At 41.3% G+C, this 23267-nt stretch overlaps 1 protein-coding gene across 3 annotated transcripts in view; it reads left to right on the top strand.

Moving 5' to 3' along the window:
* Positions 1-23267, top strand: part of LOC111147028 (sodium leak channel, non-selective) — a 291306-nt gene that overhangs the window by 250789 nt on the left and 17250 nt on the right. For all 3 annotated transcript variants that reach the window (XM_022502882.1, XM_022502881.1, XM_022502880.1), the window contains 12 exons: positions 72-128; positions 363-483; positions 580-711; positions 1700-1867; positions 3546-3650; positions 7210-7316; positions 13813-13933; positions 14018-14116; positions 19941-20034; positions 20555-20661; positions 20866-20940; positions 21705-21824. In XM_022502882.1, coding sequence (XP_022358590.1) covers positions 72-128; positions 363-483; positions 580-711; positions 1700-1867; positions 3546-3650; positions 7210-7316; positions 13813-13933; positions 14018-14116; positions 19941-20034; positions 20555-20661; positions 20866-20940; positions 21705-21824 — 1306 coding nt within the window. The remainder of the gene's footprint in view (positions 1-71; positions 129-362; positions 484-579; positions 712-1699; positions 1868-3545; positions 3651-7209; positions 7317-13812; positions 13934-14017; positions 14117-19940; positions 20035-20554; positions 20662-20865; positions 20941-21704; positions 21825-23267) is intronic.

Raw genomic sequence — 23267 nt, 5'->3', positions numbered from 1 at the left:
TTTATAATACCGTACTGCCAAGTGAGAGCACACATGCTATGTTGCCCAAGTTTCTGCGCGTTCTCTTACAGATCTAAAACAGATCCCGTCACAGGAGCCGTGAAGAATACCAAGTACCATCAGCTTTAGTAAGCATCACAAAGCCCATTTTCCATGCGCTTTTGAAAGTTCCATGTACTATTTTATGCTGCATACAAATGTAAAGATTCTTGTTATTTTCTTGCCATATTGTGCTAGGAAATAGACAATGGGGGATTTTGAAATTAATGCCAGTCACATGTATAGAATCACCGAAGGGTTTTCTGGGGCCTGCATGGCCTTCCCTGAAGCGCCCCTTCCTCGCTGTGTTTGGTCTTTGGCAGTGATTTACTGGGATTGGTGACTTACCTGGACTGGGTCATGATCATCGTGACCATCTGTTCCTGCATTTCCATGATGTTTGAGTCCCCCTTTCGAAGAGTCATGCACGCCCCGACGTTGCAGGTACGGCTGCCACATCTCAGCCCTCAGCTCAGCAGAAAACTCGGGGCTGCGGGCTTTTCCCTTCTTGGTGACCCGGCCACCTCCTGCCCATTTCAGATTGCTGAGTACGTGTTTGTGATATTCATGAGCATCGAGCTGAATCTGAAGATTATGGCAGATGGCCTCTTTTTCACTCCAACTGCTGTCATCAGGGACTTTGGCGGAGTCATGGACATATTTATATATCTTGTAAGTCTCTGCTTATTTCCTAAATGTAAGATGTTGTGGCTCTGAAAACTCGCCTGCCTTTTTCAGTACAAGAGAAAGTTAGGCAAGTTCCAAAGGTTTAGATGTGATGACTGAGTAGTCTACCACTGGCAAGTGAAGGGCACGCATGTAAAAATCTAAATGAGAAACATTCAAAACTTCCATGGATATAGTTCACATACATCAATCACATTCTTGCGCACGTAAGACGTACATTAATAAGGCCTACGACAGAAATCTCATTTGCACCCCATGATCCTGTGGGACTAGAACAAACAAGCAAACAGACAAACCCCCCCTCTCTCATACAATTGATTAATGAGCTCCTCATTGCCACAAGCAACCAAACATGAGAGGGATTGGACCTTTCTTTCAATTCCAGTATACGAAATACCTGACTACACCAGGTGACCATTCAACTCTTCAGTTAAACTAAATTGGGAAACCAAAGGAAGGGACTCAAAGAAATTTCATTTTTTCCCTATGTCCAAGAAGGCATAAAGTCAATGTCTTTTCCAACATAACAAGGAGGATTGTGACCACTGACATGCAGTATCTTTAGATCGTCCATAAAATAGTGAGAATCAGGTCAAGCATGAGGGTTGGTATCCATGATCAAAGGAATTTCAACCTGCATTTTGAGTGTGTAAGTTAAAATAAGGAGCAGAGTGCACTGGGGGTTCACACACACACACACACACACACAGACACACACACACACACACACAGTATGGTCACCCCTATGTCATGCCTGCGAACAGCTAACGACTTTCCTTGGGCGCCACTAGCAGGTGTAGATTGGATTCAGAGCTCAGAGTTCAGAATTAAGAGATCGAATATATACCCAGTGAATGCTTGTCCTGTGGGCCATATGGAATCTCTCGCTCAAGGCCAGTTGTATGCACTTGGCTCTCAGGTTAGAGAGCGAAGGATAAATTGTATATACTCTAGGGATTTTTCCCTTCACTAGGTGAGCTTGATATTTCTCTGCTGGATGCCCCAAAACGTGCCTGCCGAATCGGGAGCTCAGCTTCTAATGGTTCTCCGGTGCCTGAGGCCTCTGCGGATATTCAAACTCGTGCCCCAGATGAGGAAAGTGGTTCGAGAACTCTTCAGCGGCTTCAAGGAAATTTTCTTGGTACGTGACGCTTGCCCGCTGCTTCCGGTTCACACATCCCCGGTCTGGAATGAAACTAACGAGGGGGCACAGGGAGTCTCGCTGGCGGAGGGCTAAGTCTGCAGTGTTTATCGCCCGGGGACTGTAAAGGCACTGACAAAACACAGCACACACTCGGAACTTGACCCATGCATGCTCTGACTTGTTGGTACGTCTTATTCAATGAACATTTTTAGTGAAAGTGTGATGAAAGGAAGAATACAAGAGGTCATATTTGCTAACACTTCCATTCCTAACTCGTGACCCTAATTTTTATTCTGGGTTGCAGTTTCCTTATCTAGAAGTTAAAGATAAGACTCCACACCATCTACTTCACAAATAGTAGCAGTTAACCCATTTGGGCTCCTTATTTTATTTTGCATGTCCCCAGTTTCTTACGGCATAGATTTTGCCTCTGATCTTTGAAGTGTTAACATAAAATGACTTAAAAAAAATGTAACATATAGGTATACCTCACTTTAAGTAGCCTCAGGATACAGGAATGAATACTTGAAAATGGGGAGAAAACATTCTTTTTAGTTGGGCAACCCTGATTGAGGGTCTTCCAAGAGCAATGCTGCAGAAAAAAAACGATGAGTTGGAGGCTCGTTGCTCCCAATCATTACAGAAGGATCCGTGCCTTACAAAGGAGTGATCAAAGGATTCTTTTTATTATTGATGAGTTCTGCTCGTGCATGGAAAACGTGAATTAATTTACATAAGCTTATTTTACATCTTGCTTTCTAAAGACGCACCTACGGGGAGAGAACAGCTGTGGTTACAGTTGATTCTAGGGTATTTTAAAGACAGGTTGTGAGGTTTCCATAGGTAAAGAGTCGCTAATATTTTTTAAGACATATTTGAAATCCCACATTTTCTTTGTGCTAAAACCACAACACGGTGGCTTTTCACCCAGCTGGGACTGAAGGAAAAAAGGGTATTACCTGATATGCATGCATCTTGGAGCCGTGATAGAATTTAGCAAAGAATCTATTTGTGCCTTTCTCCTGATGATGTTTCTGTGTGATTTTAGTATATTTAAGGTGTATGTTTAGATGATTTGATTCACCCGCGGCCCAGATCAGTGATTTTGTTCAGTGTTTTCCCCTTTGCCACTTTCCTCTGCTGAGACCAACACACCGTCCAGCAGAGGGAGCACCAGTCAATTAACAGACTTGCTTTTCAGGACCCAATGATCTCCCTCCTCTTGAGGCCCTCACTGCTCACAAGAAAGCCAGACCACTGTCTCTCTCTAATTTATGTTCTGCTGATAGAGACAGGAATCCATTTGGAGAAAATCGGGGAAAATCTAATTATTCAAACACTTTTCTTCGGTTTCATTACAGTGTCGATTCCAAAATCAGAAAAACCCAAGTCATATCAAAAATATTTTCTTACCTGAAAAAAAAAATTTTTTTTCTTACATGAAAGTCACATGTTTTTATTCCAAAATCCAAAAACTGTTGTTAGTTCCCTCCTTTTAACGTTCCAGCGGGGATAATTGTTAACCACCTGAGGTGGAAAAGTTAGACGATACCCTGGAAAGACCAAGGGTTTCATACTATGTTCTCTGAAAAGTCCTGTCCCTATCCCTGCTCAGATCAAGCCTACTCTTGAATTTCTTACCCAGAGATATGACATCTCACCAATTATTTTTCAGGTCTCCATCCTTTTGTTGACATTAATGCTAGTTTTTGCAAGCTTTGGAGTTCAGCTTTTTGCGGGAAAACTGGCCAAGTGCAATGATCCCAACATTATTAGAAGGGTAAGATACTGCTTTCTGTCTTTTGGGATTTAAATTGAGGTAATCTGCCACCTCTCGGTCAGCACGTGCTGAGGCTACTTTGAGGACCCCTCATGAAACTGAGAATTCTCTTCCTGCCAACTCCTTCTGCCTAGAGCGGGCACTATGTCTCTTCTGGCTAGCACAGGTTTGTGGGATTAAAAGCACACCCCAGATTGTTCTACTCTCTCCTGCTGTTCTGGCGTGAGCCTCCAATGACACCTGTGGCAACACCCACCCAGGATTCCAGATGCTTGTAGCCGTGAGTCTCAGACACTCTCCCTTCGGGTCTCCCCTAACTAATTCTACCTCTGTTGTCTCAGAAGACTCATATCAGCAAACAGCCCTGCAGAAAGGACAAGAGGCAAAGTCTGACTGTCATACCACTGTTCAATGCTTCTCTGCTCCAGCTTTCTCTCCACTGGGAAGTCCAGAATCTTCCCCAGTAGGACAGCTATCGAAGACCCAAGCTTGACCCCTTCTGCCACTTCCCCTTGCTTTGTCTTTGTTCAGTCAGTGTTAGTAAAAGGAGGCAGCTCTGGACAAGCCCAGTGTTTCAGTAGCTGAAAGTAATGAAATGAACACGTTGTGTCTTGGGTCAGATGGACAGCTCTCCTCCAAATGTCCTCTCGGAGACCCAAGTTCTTTTTGTCTTCCTTCTTTGTCTACCCTTGGCTGTCTTTGGAGTCTTCTCCATTTAGCTGGCAGATAGGAGCACAGAACCAACTCCATGTTTGAGGGTCACAGGCTGAGCCCTGAGGCAGCACACTTCACTTCTACTGGTGTCACTGGTGAGAGCCTGGCCTCCAAGGCCAGATGGGAATATGTTGTAGGTAACTTGGTGACGGAGCCTGCAGAAAGACGGGACACGTGTGGTTATAATTAGCCATCACTGCCACACTCTCCAACGCCCTTTCTCTTAGGATCCTGCCCTGGGGTACAAGTGGATTAAAAGAAGGAGCCACATACTGCTTATGTACAAACAACAAAAACATTTCCTCTTTCATCCTGGTGAAAGAATGCCTTATGTCCATTAAAATGCATGTGCCTGAAGGCTGAATAGAGCCTACATATAATACATACTTCTCTATTTCCAGCAACTATGGCTATCTCATAGAGATTTTTCTTTGGTATAAAAATGTCTACATTTTCAAGGCCACCGATTATAAAAATGATTCTTTCTCGAATGGTTGTAAAATACAGGTCACATCTTTGTCCAGTCAAAATACATTATTGATTGTGTTACACTGAGGATTTCAGGAAGGGGCAGGGCAGAAGAGACACACTGGGTGAGGCCCCACCTGCATCGCCAGAGGTTCCAGGAACTTCGATAAGCCTGAGAAGACAGAACATGGAACATGGCGTAAATGTCATGGCGAACCAAAGTAGCCAACGGAGGGGGTGGCAAAGGGCTGATGCTTTCATTCCGATGCTCGAGTCAGGAAAGCAGGCTTGTTTTAGACTCACACGGAATGGAGGCCAGAAAGATGACAACATTTCAAGAGGAAGCCCAGAGGACATCTTGCAGGACTCAGTGTCTTAATAATGGCCTAAGCGTATCGTGATTTTACACTATCTACTCATACACACAACAAGCTAGAGATAGAGGAACAAAGGTTAAATAACTTGCCCAAGTTCACCCCAAAATAAGTGGGGAAGGTATGACTCATGTCTAGACAGCCTGGTTCCATGGTCCATGCTTTTAACTAAGATGCCAGGATACCTCACCCCATCAAAGGCGGGCTCTCACGGGCTCAGAAAGGTACCGTGGAAGGAACCATGAGGCCAAATACATCAGGGGGCTCTCTCTGATCCAGCACCACACAGCCAATAGGAATAATGTTGTAGGTGAACGTGTAAAGTTACTGTGAGACGATAAGTGCAGTATATTTTAACTGACAAAGTGGCCTATGGAAGGGTCAAAACTGTGCCATCTCATACACACGCAGGGAAAAAAACTGGAAGGATATATGCCCGAAGGTCAACTGTGTTTGTCTTTGGGTTATGGTAGGTAAGTTTCTCCATGCCGTTGAAGTTAAAGCGGTGTTATTTGTATAAGAGGGCTGTTGTTTTAAAGGATGTCATTGGTAATCCAAAGGGAAATAATGTTGGTATTAACTAAACTGTTGGAAATAAGAATGGAAAGGAGGCCGAAGCAGGACAGGGGAAAGCCGTAGACGACTCTGAGATCTTTATGCCGGGGTTGACAAGGTACTAGTCCATGGACAAACATGGGGAAGTTTGGAGGAAACAAGGTTGAAGGTGACTTTAGCAGGTTAAAATTTGAAGTTCCATTGACATAGTCAAGTGTATACCTGTTATACCCAGGAAAGGGGTTTAGGTTCAAAACATGAAAATCACAGCCAAAGAAAGACTCAAAGATAAGACAAAAAGAAGAATAAAGACAGAAAATGGGTGAAAAGCTTCTTACTCATGTTTTAAAATCTTCTAAAAACAATGCTATTAGAGATATAACGCACAGACTACACAATTTGCCCTTTGGCAGTTGTACAATTCAGTAGTTTCTAGCATAGTCAGAGTTGCATAATAGTCAGTCTTAGAACACTTTTATCACCTCAAAATGAAATATTGTCTTTGACCTTCCCCCTCTCTTTACCCTTGTCCCCCTGATACTCCCATCCTCAAACGACCATGCACCTTCCCGTCCCTGTGAAGCTGTTCGCTTTGGACTTGTACATGCGTGCAGTCACATAACATGTGGTCATTAGTGGCTGGTTTCTTTCATTAGCACAGCGACTCCAAAGTGCCTCCACATTGTGGCCCGTGTCAGCCCTTCCTTCCTTTCTAGGGTTGAACAGTATTCTGTGACGGAGCTACACCATGTTTTGTTTATGTTTTCATCCACTGATGAACACTTGGATCATTTCTACCTTCTGACCATCATAATTAAGCTACTTACAATAATAATGTCATAAACATTCATGGAACAGGTGTCCATGAAGATATCTGTGTTCATTTCTCTTGGGTAAAAACCTAGGGGTAGAATTGCTGGGTCCTTCAGTAAAGCTTTGTTCAGTCATTTGAGCACCTGCCACACTATTTTCCGAAGTGGTTGCACCATTTTCCCAACCCTCCAGCAGTGTGTAAGGCATGGGAGTATCAGGGGGATAAGGGGATACAGAGGATTCCAATTTCTGCACCTCCTTGTCGAAGCTCATTATCTGACGTTTTGCTTATTAGCCTTCTTCCTGGATGGGAAGTGGTACCCCACTGAGGTTTATGATTTGCATTTCCTGGATGACTAATGACACGGAGCATCTTTCAATGTGCATATCGGCCACTTGTATGTCTTCCTGAGAGGAATGTCTGTTTGGATCCTCTGCCTACTTGTGAATGTTTTCAGTGCAAATTTTCACTGCTCATCTCTGCAGTCCTTGTCCCTGTTTGCTGGGGGGCTGTCCACATCCCTGTTGTCACATAAAAACCTTCCCATTCTAGGTTAAAAGTGTTTATCTTTGATCTTTTAGGAGTTCATTGTCTGACCAAGCTCCCTCTCTTTTTTTTTCCCCCCCTATTTTAGGAAGATTGTAATGGCATATTCAGAATTAATGTAAGTGTGTCCAAGAACTTAAATTTAAAACTAAGACCTGGAGAGAAAAAGCCTGGATTTTGGGTGCCCCGTGTTTGGTAAGCATAACTGAAAAGGATCCTAAAGAATATTATATTTGTCAGTATAAGGTTTTGAATCAATACAATATGGCATGAAAAGGAATTTTGCTAGAGGTGCCAAGATGATTTTAGGGAATACAAGGCAAAGCACTGAATTACCACAAGATGCAAAAATACAGTAAATGAGCAAGGAAGTGGCACACTGAGTCCTGTGTTGCTTCAAGAAACTAATGGATTATCATCCCAGCATTTTTCTAATACTTTGAAGTACGTATCTCGATTCATATGGCATTAGAAATTAGTGAGGCTTAAAATACAGAGATTTTCTATGAAATTAAAACTAAACTTGTCCTGCGTTTATATCTTTAAGGGAGAATCTGATAACCTTGTAACAGTTGTAGAGAAGCCCAGATCATAAAGCTATTTCAATTTCAAAACCTATTTTCATTGAAGTATTTCCATTATGGAAACACTGGAAAGGAGTAATCAGGAACATGATTATATCTCACTTTCTCTTTAAAATTCATTTTTCTTGAAAATGAGTTTTCAAAGCATTTACATCAAAGCTGGAAATGCCCAGTACCTTCTTTCTCATCCAGTTTACTAATGACCATGAATGAAATCTCTCAGTAGACTTCGTTGATGAACCGAGTGTCCTATTAACTTCATTTGTCCTTTTAAGTAGTCATCTGTTTTCTTTTTATTTCATTGTACCTTTTAGAATAACAAGTGAACCATAGCCACGACTCTTTTTGTCACAATTGATGTGTTCTACTAAACGTCAAAACTCTCTCAAAGAAATTGCGTTTCACCCAGTTGTACCCTTAGGACTCACTGTTACCAGCTTTGGCATTTCTCTAATGTAAAATTCACTTTTATAAACAGTTCAGTACAATTTATACTGGGTTTTCATTTTTTTTAAATACCGAAGAATTATGAAAAAAAAAAAAAGATGAATTTGGATGTGTGGCTTGACGTGGAGAGGGAAGTACATAGCACATGGCTATATATCCTTATCCCAGTGCTTACTAGAAAAACCATCTAATTTACATTAAAATAAAATATTAAAGAAGCATAAAGAGTTTATTTATTGCAAGGTGAAAATGTCTTATTACACCATAAATAATTTATTCATATCAAGACATCAAATGAGATTTTTTTTTTTCCTACTGTTTTGGAATTTTAGCAAAAGCCTCAAAGCTGAGTTCATTAAGAGATAAAGTTCTATTACATTCTGAAGAGAGCAACATGCCGATCCCAGCAGCACTGACTAAAAGATTGTCCTCTACCAGCTCCTATAAACCAAAACACTATGCTAAAAGACAGGGTCATGGAAGTGAATGAATTCAGTAGACAGGGCTGTGGCTTCTCTCCCTTCAGTGTGGGAGGAGGTCAGGAACACTTGTCTCTCCAGCCAATGGAGGTCCCCCATGGGGACTGGGTCATGTCAGAGACGGGGAAAGTGAGGGGAGGTGCTGGTCTAGGCAAGCTGCCCTTCACCAAATGACGGGGCAGGGTTATCAGGAGTTCCTGGAGGCCCCGAGGCATCACGGCCAAGGGCTACCTGATCTTCGCCATCCTGATGGAGCTCTGCTGCAAAGGGCTATGTGTTCCTATCCGAGAGGCTGTGGATAGGTTCCCAGGAATGAGAACTGAGGAATTACCCAAAGATGACCCTCAGCAGGAACGACAAAATGCAGCACCCTTATACAGGGGAATGTTTCAAAATATAGTGTATTAATAGAAAATTTAGGTATAGTAGAGCCAGCTGATCAAGAGACAATTACCACTGAAGGGCTAGTTTGTTATTCACAGTTCCTAAGAGGATGGGCCGTTGGGCGGGGGGAAGTCACACAAGGAAGCACCAGGGTTAGTCATGGGCCACAGGGGAACCATGGACCGGAGGCTTTATTATGGTTTCCCTGAGTTGGAATGAGTGAGTCAGGGCAAGCAGGCTTAGGATCGGCTCGATGAGGCACTTCGGTGGGCTCTGGGGCACGGGGGCTGTCCCCAGTGGTCTGGTGCCTGGTGGTTAGGGCAGGTGGATGGCGGGCTCGAGTGTGGAAGCCTGATAAAGGAGGTAGTTGGGTCTGTGGACTTTGGATTGGTTGGTCTGAATTTGGAAAGCAAACCCTAAAAACAACTCCCAAGGAGGTGGGAGGGTGAGGAGGAGGCTGGAGGCCAAGGCAGGGTGATTCAGGCATTTTATTGAGTCATCCAGAGCAAAGTGTCATAGGCATGTAGAAGAGATGTTGTGTTAAAGTATCAAGTTTACAGAAGGTAGGAACATGGCAGACAATACACTTCATGAGATGAACAGCTACTGGGACCAGAGCAGCCGTGGCTGGCGTCGGCCCGTGTAAAATACATGCACTTGAACTCCATTTCTAAGTCATCACACCTCCATCTTGTAAGAATCAGATGGGGGACTTGAGGGGAGGAGGGAAGAGAGAGGCCAGAGCTCTCCTTCCCTCCTCAAGCCGCAGATCAGGGGGAGCGGTTAAGGAAGGAGTTCTTATACAGGTCACGAGATCAAAGGTTTGATGTAGAACGGAGTGGGCTTTCTAGAATGAGACTCATCTTCTATAACTAAAAGTGACCAAAAAGCTTTGGGATCTCCACAATGTCAGGAAGGGAGCTAGAACCCTCTGGAAGGCAGTGTTGGGAGAAAAGTAAACCTGTTCCCAACTGTACCCTCCAGTATTCAGCCTGTTCCATAAAACCAGCTACCTATGATTTTAAGGATTCGTACAAGGATTCGAATGAACTGACATGCATTGTTTCATATAAGTTATTACTAGGGGTTTCCTGTTGGACGGCATTTTAAAAGCATAAGCCGATAGACGGGGCATCCCTTGAACACCATTACAGTAGGGCTGGCCCGTCTGTTCCTTGGGTTAGTTTTAGGGAAATAAAAATCTTCTGTCAAACGAATGTCAACCATAACCATGCTAATTTTCACATTTTCCTTCTTTAGTAAGCTCATCAAGAGTTATCAGCCGAAATGTTATAATTTTATATTGACAAATTTATGATTAAAAAAAATAACTTCTATCTGGGGAATTAGCATTGGGGAATTCTTTGATAATTATAATTAAGAAGGGCATAAATATGCACTACCTAATTCAAGAGACAGTTGGGCTTCTCTATTCTGTGTTCAGATGAATACATTCATTTTATTCTGAATTACTCAGACTTGATGAGATAAAAATTACCTTGGTAAAAAGTATTATATATATATATATGTTATAAATACTGTGTGCTTTGTTTTAAGCAGAGGTTTAGGACATAGGAAAATGAACCACATCAGAGCAATATCAAAAATAAGTACTCAGTTGTTGTTTTTTTTAAAGATTTTATTTATTTATTTATTTGACAGAATGAGAGAGCACAAGCAGAGGGAGGGGCAGAGGGAGAGAGAGAAACAGACTCCCCACCGAGCAGGGACCCCGATATTGGGACTCCATCCCAGGATCCTGGAATCATGACCTGAGCCAAAGGCAGACGCTTAACCATCTGAGCCACCCAGGCACCCCAGTCCTCAGTTTCAGTAAATGTATTTATTGAGTGCTAACTGATCTCCAGACCATATTGTCACTGGAGACAAGCTGTGGCCTCCAGCCCCAGGAGCTTGAAGTGTCGTGGAGAACAGAAATTAACATTACAAATAATGTAATGCAGTATGTTGAAGGCTTTGATGCTACGGAAGTAAGCCCCTGAGCTCACTGGAAGCTTACCTCGAGTTTACCCCTTGGTAACTTTGTCATACCACGATACATTCTAGGCAGAAGAAGATCAGATTTCTGTAGAGGCTACAGCTCAAACAATTTGAGTATGCTCCTTAAGGAAAGACTATAAATCTACCTTACTTTTGTTTTTGTTTTTAAGATTTATCCCTTCATTTAAGAGAGAGAACGTGCCTGAGGAGGGGGGAGAGGAGAGGGAGAAGGAGACAAACAGACTCCCCAAGCGGAGCCCGACGTGGGGCTCAGTCTCATGACCCATGAGACCGTAATGGAAGCTGAGATTAAGAGTGGGACACTAAACTGACTGAGCCATCCTGACACCCCTTCCTTACTTTTAAAACAGAAACATGATACTTCCAGGGTTTTGGAAGGGCATTTTGGACGATGTCATCCCCCGCATTTTTCCACCCAAGGTCACAGGTTGAGCTCATCTCCTCCCAGGGACCCAGTTCTTCCCAGAGGAGGAGTACTCCTCCTTATCACGACCTTGGGGCCTTGGAGCACTTTTTACTGGGAGGAAGAAGATTAACGGAATTGTGAGCTTAGAACCCATGTCTTAGTTTTCTGAATTGGATAGACAAGATTATAATATTTTTAAAATAAACCAGAAAAGATTATATTTAAACAGGCTTCCAAATCAAGGAAGGACAACAGGAAAACGGACGACAATGGATCGTGTTTGGGATTTACTGAAGTTCTCTGTAGTTATAGGTAAAGTTTTAAACTTTCCAATTTTAGTAACATGAACAAAGCATACACGAACATCTTAGATGATTAAAATGGATATTTATGTTTTTAATATGATGTATTCTTCCAACTATGTAAGTCTATGAGCCTCCATTTTCTTTTTCTTGGTTTAGCCTAAAAGTGTATTTTTTAACATATTCTAACTTCTAAAAGATGTGGAACATGAAAGTACTTAGGGTTGCTGCAAATTCAGCTAAAAAAGCACTTTCACATAAAGAAAATGGATGGGTAAGAAAGTTCAACATCAGATCTGAGAGCTGGCTTGCTTGGCTTAAAAAAAAAAAGTCCTTATTCAAGAAAACTGTGGCATCTGCAGAATCCTTACGGCTTCTCTCTGCTGTAAAATGTATTAAATTTAATTGAAACCCCTAAAGGAAAGGAGTTTGGAAAATCCAAGAGAATATGCTTGTACTTTCATACTTAAAAAATATAAATCAGAATCCCAAAATAGGAATTTCTGAGTGGGGCTTTTGCACTATATGCAAAACATTTCTGCCAATCAGCCATAAACATTTAGGAGCAAGGCTGTATAGCTGTATGGTTTTATTTATCTAGTGTTTTAAAATATTTTTTTTAAAAAACTTAGAAATGTACAATGCATGATTGTTTCTATGATTTTAAAAATATATATAAAAGGTGATAGAAAATATTAACCCAGGTTTTCCCTAGAGTGTTGCCTTTTATGAAGGTTAAATTTTGATAAGTGAACTAGCAGGAAAAAGAAATGATCAAACTATAATTTGGCTAGGCTTCTGTAGGCTTACTCTTCTTAGTAGTGCCAGGCCCAGTTCTCCACCAAATTCAGGAAATACAGTGGTAGTTATGATTTTCTGGTGCGTAGCTGTCTAGATCTTGTAATTATTTGCAGTAGTCTGATAAGGGGGAAAAAGGAAAACACTGAAATCTTTCTACTGACAACAAGAATGTTAGCCAAGACCCATAGTGACTAAGGGAGATGTAGTATATAGAAAAGATCACTTTTGTTCATGGGAAGAAAAAAATAAAATGTCAGAAAAACAAAAAATGAACCATCCCCCTCTCCAAAAAAAGTAATAGTGGAGACAGAGTGTTTTAGAAATCAGGAATCAACTGTGTATGTAGATAGCATACTGCAGTGCTGGGGTCTACAAGAAGTCTCTGTTGAGAACACCCAGAGGTAATGGGAGAAAAATCCCACTGGGAGAGAATGTTCTGGAAACATCTAGGCTACAAGCAAACACCTCTTTCCACTCAGTGACCTCTAAATGTGTCAGTACTTTACAATGTGATATTCCCATGATGTCAAGAATTAAGGAAAGTGGCCAGATTCTATTCTTTTTGCACTTTCTGTATTAATATCAGGAATTATAATTTATACCTTTAGAACAGTTTTCATTTATAAAACTATTGCAAAATTCACACCCAGGGCACTTGGGTGGCTTAGTCAGTTGAATCTCAGATTCTTGGTTCCAGCTCAGGTCATGATCTCATCAGGGTCATGAGATAGAGCCCCATGTCAGGCCCCACGCTCAGTGAGAAGTCTGCTTGAGACCCTCACTCCCTGTCTTCCTTTGCCCACCCCCACCCCAAGTCTCTATCTCTTTCTCTCTCTCTCTAAAATAAATAAATAAATCTTTAAAAAAAAAAAAAAAATTCACACCCAGACTCCAGGGCCCCTTTGTGAGAATCTCCTACACAGTTTGTAGCTAGAAAGTGTGTTTCCAGCTTTTGGTATAATCAGGACGAGCCAGAAACGTCACAGAACATCTAGAGCTGAAAGTTGAGTTATGTTGCCTTTTGTTGTCGCCCTCTAAGAATGCCCCATTACTACCTAATAATTCATTCCATTTTAAGAAATTATGAGACATTCATGCATTTTTATGATGGAGCAAATGAATGCAGTGAAACCCACCTTCCAAATGGTAAACATATCCCCTCCCACCCCCCCCAACCCAGGACCCAGGACCGGAAAGAGCTACAGGATATTTGCCCTAGGGTGCTTCTCCTCTGAAGTTCACAGCACATTCCTTTCTGACTTGCAGGGCAAATCCTCGGAATTTTAATTTCGACAATGTGGGAAATGCTATGCTGGCGTTGTTTGAAGTGCTCTCCCTGAAAGGCTGGGTGGAAGTGAGGGATGTTATTATTCATCGTGTGGGGCCGGTAAGCAAGCACATGGACTCCTTTGAATGCCCAACAGCTGCTTTCCTCTGCTTTGATGAATAACCGTATTTTTCATTTATACAGATGCATGGGATCTATATTCATGTTTTTGTATTCCTGGGCTGCATGATTGGACTGACCCTTTTTGTTGGAGTAGTTATTGCTAATTTCAATGAAAACAAGGTAAGCATCCTTGGTCTGAATACTGCCGCGTTTATTCTGTTCTAGCCACTTGCTTGGAGCTCTCTTTTTCTCCCCGCGGCGTCAAGTCGCATTCACCCATGGTGTGACTGATGTAAATAATCTCTATAACTATTTTACAAGCTACCTCATCACTGCCCTTCAGGCATGTTATTGAAGAGCGCGGATCTCTGCTAAATTTCCCCTTTTGGTAATGGTGTCATTAATTCGCGGCCAACTGAAAGGCACATCTCCTATTGTTCAAACGGAAGGAGGTGCCACGAGTTAGGAAAATACAAGGCTGAACTCAGGCACGTGCTGATCGCAGGTGATATTACTTTCACACGATGTAAATTGGATGCTTCTTTGTAACTCCAGAGGTGAACTCAGCGTTTTGATGGGGTTGGGCGTGCAGTAGAAAATGTTCCATCCTAATTCACTGAATAAAAAGAAGATTTTCTAATTCAACAGAAAAACTTTACGTACTTTATGAACTCGGGAAGCATACTGAGATCATACAGCTCTAACGATCAGTACAAGAGCTCCCGAATGGGAAAACACCGAGCATAGTTTCCTGCCAAAAAGTGAGTTTGGGGGAGAGAGTTCAATGCCGTTCTTCTGGGCATGGCTGACATGCCCTCTGTTACGTAAGGGCCAGTCTTCTGAGTCCTAATAATGGAGGTGCACACAGATTTTGAGCACTTACTCTGCACTCGGGTTTACATACACTGCTTTCAATTCTCATGACTCTGAAATGCACAGTGGAAGAGAAAACAGCTTACAGAGGTGGCATAACTTGTCTGGGGCTTTTAAGGCGTAGAAAACCCGGCGCCAGAATTCAGAAGTGGTGCCGACTCTGCAGAGTCAGACAGTCTTTCAGTTTAAGAGGGTAAAAATGGGGGCGCCTGGGTGGCTCAGTTGGTTAGGCAACCGCCTTTGGCTCAGGTCATGATCTTGGAGTCCCGGGATTGAGTCCCGTATCGGACTTCCTGCTCAGAGGGGAGTCTGCTTCTCCCTCTGATCTCTCACCTTTCACGCCCATTTTCTCTCTCTCAAATAAATAAGTAAAATCTTAAAAAAAAAAAAAAAAAAAAGAGGGTTAAAATGGTAACCATTGCTCTGCAGTGAGTAAAAGCAGGATGTGCTTGCGGCCCCGTGCTGCTCCTGGGATTCGGGCCGGGACCGAACCACACACAGGCACATCGGAGCCCGTGGGCGAGGGCAGCTGCCCCTGGGACTGTATCATTCACGGCCCCCCAGGCCCCACATGCCTGGTTCCAGCTACTCAGTCAATTACCGCCTTTGGCGTGCGCTAACGAGGACGTCATTACCTCTTGTCTTTCAAAGGGTGGGACTCAAAAATCCCCACTTTGGGCCCTAACACTACTTCTGCCCACAGAAACATGGGATTTTAGAGTAAGAAAGAAGGATAGAGAGTGATCATATTGCCCAGCCCCCTATTTTACTGGAACACATTCATAAATGAGTGTCTTTAAGCCCTACAGTGTGTTCAATTTCATACCATGCAAAAGGAGGAAGGTAGGTCTCTTTAGAGCCTTGTGCTGGAGCAGACGTGGGCATTCCCGACTGAGAGCAGAAGCCAGTCAGTCCGTTAACAGAGAGCTTGGGCTCGGCTCGCCCAGAACACCATGCTAGCCCCTTGGAGCCGACATCTGGTTTCCGGAGAATCAGGTTCTGATTTCAGGAGAGTCAAACCAGCGACATAAATGCAGCAACATAAGATGTTCAACCCCTAGAGACAAATGTATAATCAATCACAGCCCTTGAACTTAGAGGATCGGCTGAAGTAAGCAGAGTTTCAGGAGGCTGACTCCCAGCACTGGTTGTATTTCTGCTCTGAGGAAAGAAAGAAGCATCTCGGCTTGGGTAAGGGGAACATGGCCACAAGCCCAAGTGGGTGCTTAGAGAAAGAGGAAAAATAGAAGAACTCATGTTAACAGATGTAACAAACTTGGTTATTTAATTGGACATCCAAATTTCTGAGTTATATGAACTATTCAGAAGAGATTTTTCTTTTCCTGTAAGCTTTTCTGAGGGAAGCATGTGAGCTGCTGTATAAGAGCATTTATTCCTTAACCATTCAGTCATTCAGCAGATTTCTTTGAGCATCTACTGGTGCCAGACATGCTCTTGACCCTAGGGCCACAAGGAGCTAAAAACACAAACTACACACTAAACACATCAAGATTTCTGCCCTCGTTGAGCTCCCATTCTAATGGTCATACCCAAAAGTACGTAAGCAGATTTCCAAATACATAGACACTGGGGAAATATAAAGATATGAAAAATAAGGCAAGGTTTGGGGACGATGTTTTCACAACTCAGAATTACACAAAATTATATCTTCCTTAGAAAATGGAACCCTGTCTGAAAAGTTCGAAGTAGGGGTGCCTGGGTGGCTCAGTGGGTTAAAGCCTCTGCCTTCTGCTCAGGTCATGATCCCAGGGTCCTGGGATCGAGCCCTGCATCAGGCTCCCTGCTCAATGGGGAGCCTGCTTCGCCCCCTCTCTCTCTGCCTGCCTCTCTGCCTACTTGTGATCTCTGTCTGTCAAATAAATAAATAAAATCTAAAAAAATTTTAAAAAAATAAAAATAAAAACTTCAAAGTCTGTACTAGTAACATATGCATTTTTAATTTCTCCATTATAAAAGTTTGATTAATAAACTTAATTTCACAATGATAAGCTTTCAGAGGTTTTCAGATATTAATGATCAGATGATACCACCATGCTTATTATTTCTTTTGGATCATTTCAGAATTCAACTTTCTAAAATAATTTGTTTTGTATAATAAAGGAATAATATGAATGTGTATTGCACCCAGAGAACCCAGAGTATTTGTTTGCTGTTAGTGAGAAAAATGGTTTAGCAATACTAATATCAGAAAAAATAATTTAAGGCAAATATCAGGGGCACCTGGGTGGCTCAGTCCTTAAGCATCTGCCTTGGGCTCGGGTCATTATCCCAGAGTCCTGGGATCCAGCCCTGTGTCGGGCTCCCTGCTCTGCAGGAAGCCTGCTTCTCCCTCTCCTTCTGCTGCTCCCTTGCTTGTGTTCCCTCTCTCGTTGTGTCTCTGTCACATAAATAAATAAAATCTTTTTAAATAAATAAATATAAACAAATAAAACAAATATCATTATTAGGATTAAACAGTGTAATTAAATAATTGCAAAAGAAACTAATCACTAGCAAAGTATAGAACTCCTGAACCATAAAATATATGAAGCAAAAACAAACCAAGTTATTTTAAAAAGCTAGCAAGTCCAAAGTCATAGTGAAAGATAATAACATATTTCTCTAAGAAATTCATAGACAGAAAAAAATTATGAGATTTGATACAATAAAAACATTTGATCTATTGGACATAAAAAGAACCTTAACCCCAATAATTTTCAAGTATAAAAGTGTACCTCTACGAGGTCATAAATTAATAGTGGCCAAAAACTTGATAATGTACAGAATGCATGATCTATAATAATTAAAAAAGGTAACAAAATTCCCTCATAAGTTGAAGATGTTAAGACAACATTCTAAATAATTTATGAGTCACTGAGGAACTCAGAATAGAAAAACACAAGACATTTAGATAAAAATCATAGATGAAAGCTCACAGGTAAATCAGTAATTAGAGGGAATTTATACAAATCATAGATGAAAGCTCACAAGATACCGATAAATCAGTAATTAGAGGGAATTTATGACTATATGTGTACATTCAAAAAATCAAAGATTAAATAGTAATATGTCAAATATCCAAATCAATAAATTATAATAACAACAAAGTAAAATGGAAGAAAGTAATAAAGATAAGGAAAAAAATAATAATACAGAAAACAAAGATACTATAAAAGATTCAAGAATGACAAAAACAGATTCTTTAAAAAAATTAAATTGATAAAGCTCTCTCAAAGTCGAGCATGAACAAAAAAAGTGGAAAAGGAACATAAACAAGCTATAGTGAGTCAAACAGGGTAGGTAATGATAGAGAGACAGAAAGTTAAGCTTACAGAATAAAACCGAAAGCCCCAGGACAGATCGGTATATATAAAACAGAAGTAGCACAATAAATCGATGAAGATGAGACCATCAATAAATGACCCTGGGGTCACTGAGGGTCTAGATAGAAGAAACTAAACAGAGATCTCTTCCTCACAGCAAACTCAGAAAGGAATCCCAGGAGAGTGAAAGACCTAGTTATGAAAAAACATTTTTCAACCATGTAGAACTTATTTTGACCCTGCAGGTATCCCAGTTGTAGATTTCTTGACTTTCACTACAAAGTGGAATCCATAAAGAAAGAAATTTATAGATTAGATTACATTAAAATGAAGTTTCTGAGAGATAAGAGACATGATAAGCAATTTTTTTTAAAGCAAGCTAAGACTAAGAGGAAATACTTGCAACTCATATAACTGACAAAGGATTAATATCTAGAATATATCAAGAATTTCTACAAAACATCTAAAAGTAAATATCCAAATACAAAAATGAGCAAAGAATATGAACAGGCAATTCACATAGGAAGATACAGGAATCACTCCCCCATTTGCACATATAAAAAATGTTTCATCTCACTGGTATTAAAACTAAATTAGATACATTTTCCACCCATCATGGCTGAATTTAAATGTCTGATCATGTCAAGTATTGGCAAGAATATTTGGACATGAACACTTGGAGATTGCTAGCAGCAAATTTTCTTGGTTACTCCTCTTTGGACAGCAACTTCACAATATCTGACAAACAAAAAGTTGCATAAATTCCTAACCCCAGTAATTCCTCTCCTAGAGATTTGCTATCAAGGAAGTCTCATAGATGTTTGCCATGAGACAGTACATGTGGGCTTACTGCAACATTTTCATAATACATAAAGCTAAATTCTGATATGTTTGTACAGTGGGATACTCTGAGCAGTTAAAGCAATTAGGTCTAGTTTCTAGTTGTGCTGAACTATGCAAAATATAGTGTTCAGTGAAGATAAAAACCAGCTGCATAAATAAGCACAGATTGGATACCATTTATAGAAATTTTTAAAATTCAAAACAAATATGTTCTTATGTACTGATAGATACACAAAGAGCAAAAGTCTGAAAACATGGTGAGGAGGACACACTCTTGAAGGATAGTAATTAGCTCCAAAGAAAGAAAGGAAGAATTGGGTGGGGGGGTGAGCTCTTTTCCCCCCAGTTCTTCCTTTATAATATAATATAATGAATGTCATGCAATATATATATATATATATATATGTATATATATGCGTACTCTAATATACACACATACACATAATAAAGAATATTTGATCTCATTTAGCCATTAATCACAGCATTAATTCTTCAAGATTCAAATTCTGTGACTTCATACCACTTGAAAATAGTTTTGTGATTATATATATCAAAATAATTAAAAAAAAAAAAAAAGACACACTCCCCTTAACAAGAAATAGCAGACTGACAAGTTACAATTTTGCCGCAGCGTTTCTCACAATGAAACGAAAGGAAACTAACCACTATTGGAGTGGGTATCCCTTTTTGAAAATTTGATTGTGTAGAGAACCTTCTTTAGATTTTCCCAAACCTAAATATTATCCATGTTCAAAGATGCCAGTTGAAGGCCATCCTTTTGGGGACTCCTCTTAAGACCAAATTTGAGAATTCTGACCATGCCTACTGAGCCGTCAGGGTATTTGAAGAATATCTTTATTTCACACCCCCAAATTAGTCCTGTTGGTATCACCACCCCATTTGCAATGTCCTTGGTGTGGAGTAGACGACATAAGGCCTTTTTCTGCTTTCCTTTGTTTATTAAGGGGACAGCTCTGCTGACTGTAGATCAGAGAAGATGGGAAGATCTGAAGAGCCGACTGAAGATAGCACAGCCTCTTCATCTCCCACCTCGCCCGGGTATCAAAGATGCTCTGATTTTATTCATGTTGGGCACCAGTGTTCATGAGTCCCCAGGAGTCTAAGATTTCAATTAAAATAATAATCGTGAGGCCACTAGGTGGTTGTGCATAAGTTAATACAGAAACAGGCTCCAAACTACAGATCTCTCCATAGGCTATTAAAATCAACCACCCAAAGGCTGTGCTTCAGTGCTCTCAGGATAAGCCCTAATGAAAAAATGAATTTTTAAATAAAATATATTTGTGCTTGCCTTTTAAACATATGAGTGAAATGTATTAAACTGACAGAAATTGAACGATGCGGTTCTCCTTCCAATACAGACGGCGTCATGCATGCACCGTCATTTTAAATATTCAGAACCAACCCTTCCTGCAAAACACCACACAATAAGATTGAACTATAGGAGGAAAAAAAAAAAAGTAATGAGTTTTAAAAATGAGCATTAAAGGAAATGAAAGACAAGAAAGTAAATGTAACCTGGGTCTGAAACGCCCTTGCCTCAACCTCTCTTTTGCAGATAATGATGGATTTAGAGCTAAGATGTACGACATAACCCAGCATCCGTTCTTTAAGAGGACAATTGCCCTGCTTGTCCTGGCCCAGTCGGTGCTGCTGTCCGTCAAGGTACTTTTCTTTCACGCTGAAACTCTGAGAAGGACTGGCTTGTTGGGTGCATCCATATCGCAAGGGGCCATATCCATCCGTAGTTTACATTTCTTGGTGGGAAAAAATGAAAATTCACAGTCATGTTCTAATGAGAGAAAGAGGGGAGAGTCTTGATGGGTCTGATGGCTGCAGACAAAGACCGGTGCGCTGTTTCTCTTACAGTGGGACGTGGAGGACCCCGTGACCGTCCCTTTAGCAACCATGTCTGTTGTGTTCACCTTCATCTTCGTTCTGGAGGTACGGTAATGAGCCAGCGGGCTCAGGGGGCGGCAGTGGGTATCGCAAAGTAGAGCAGTGTCCTCCTTTGACAGCACCCACGGTCAGCTCTGTGTTCCATTGTTTTTGAAGTCTTTTTTTGGGAGAGGGTGGCACGCTCGTAGGATATTTTCCTTCTGGGGCTGTGGTGCTTCCCTTGAACAAAGATTTCACATTCTATTCCAGATTTGTCTAACAGCAGAAATTGCTAACTGCTGTTGATTGCTGTATCTGCAGGTTGACCTGTCTGGTTATAGGAGTTCAAACATCTGTACTGAACTGCACAAACCACTGTAATTCAGGGACTCAGATCGCAATGTGGTGGACAAGGGGGCTGGCCCGGACAGGATTATTTTAATATATGATCTGTGTCATACCGCTTTCCAGCACAATCTTCTTTGAAATACAAGCAGATTCTTATTTCAGCCTGTGCTTGTTGATGTTTCCCAAAATCTATGGTCTTTTACTCGAGGAAGAAAAACGTCCTGCTATCAGAACTAGTCATAAAACAAGGAGAGAAGAGCCTGGAGAATATAGATTTGTAACCTACCCAGCTTTAAAATTTAGATAGATAGATCTACTTCTTTATCTCCATATCTGTATCTATCTATGTATGTATCTATCTCTTGGTAATAAATTCTTGTCTTTGGTTCCTCCATCTTTTTAAAAAAGTGCCTCAAGTTCACACATTTAAACATTTACTGAACACTCAGCCTCTATATTCTGTCTTCCTTATCTTCCCCCAGGTTACGATGAAGATCATAGCAATGTCACCTGCCGGCTTCTGGCAAAGCAGACGAAACCGATACGACCTGCTGGTGACATCGCTTGGCGTGGTCTGGGTGGTACTTCACTTTGCCCTCCTGGTATGCGTGTAATTCATTTTTATTTTAGTTGATAACTTGGGTTCAGGTAACCCTGTTTCCAGTCTCATCTCAGTCCGCGTCAGCCTACCCTCAGGTGTCAGATTCACCTTCCTACATCCACCCTTGACTGTGACCGGCCCTTGGCCAAGCTTATGCACACAACCCCCCACACTCTTCACACAGACAAAGTACGGCCCTTCAGAGTCCTAGAGTGTGTGAATCAGAAGAACCTTAAAGACCTCTGGTTTAACTCTCATTTTCCCAAAAGAAAACAGAGAGAGAGAGAGAGAGAGAGAGAGAGAACAGTGGAAACAGAGATTATGAGACCTGCCTAAATTCATATATGAGCCGGTATCAGAAGGCTCCAACCCAGTTTTCTGAGCCAAAGTGTAGCATCTATACCACTGTGTTCTACTCACTATTTCACAGTGGGATTCTCAGGTACTTTTGCTGCCACATTTCCTACTGACATCCAGTTGCCGTCCAGCTAAAGCGTGTCATTCCCAGGGTCTATACCTGAGTTCTCACTAGTTTGCCTGAAATGCCTCCACCTTCCATGTAGTCTGAGCTCCTGCTCAAAATCTATATCCATGGAGGTGCTTGACTGAGATCTAAGACTGTGTTGTCCAATAAGAACAAAATGTGGCCACAGATAAAATTTCAAATTTTCTAGGAGCCACATTAAAAAAATAAAAAGGAAACTGATGATATGAACTTAATAAGGCACATTAACCTGCCATATCCAAAATATTATCATTTTAACATGGCAGCAATATAAAAATCATTATTACATCATTTGTTTGGTATTAAATCTTTGCGTGTGTATTTCACATTCATAGCACATCTTCATTGAGACCCACCACATTTCAAGTGTTCAGTAACCACATGTGGCTGGTGCCATACTGGACAGCAGAGCTCCAGAAGCCCCTTCTCTGGGCTCCACCATTTTCCAGCCTTGATAGGGTTATTTGTCTTCAGTGACCTTTCGTTCCCTGCTCTGAACTTGGGGATACAACTTCATAATTTATCCATTCCGTATGAGTACTATAGAGATCAAGCACATGAAGTTCTTCTAACGGTAAAGAGTATACAAACCCATAACACATTATTACAAGTACCTTCTTTTTTGTTAGTCTTCTTTGACCCCAGACAAAAGTAATATTATCAGATTTCCCTGCTCTCTTCTAGCCATTCTTCGATCCTCTCCAATGTTAGAATCACGCCACAAACAAGCCATCACACACAGTACCCATTTACACATTACAGAGGACATGCTTTCATATGAAATTGCTCTGTTCAGGCAAGTAGGTATTGAGTGTCCTTCTTAAAACAACAATCACCTTCAACATCAAGGACTGTGCCAAGCCTCCATGGGTTTTCAGTCACCCTGATTCATTTCCCCCAATGACAAATGGTTTGCAGCAGTAAAGATGGGCAGTCACC

This window comes from Enhydra lutris, unplaced genomic scaffold (assembly GCF_002288905.1).
Source record: "Enhydra lutris kenyoni isolate GAN:26980312 unplaced genomic scaffold, ASM228890v2 scaffoldscaffold15, whole genome shotgun sequence".
NCBI classification, from domain to species: domain Eukaryota; kingdom Metazoa; phylum Chordata; class Mammalia; order Carnivora; family Mustelidae; genus Enhydra; species Enhydra lutris.
The sequence above is the reverse complement of the archived record's forward strand: the minus strand, read 5'-3'. Positions and strand labels throughout refer to the sequence as shown.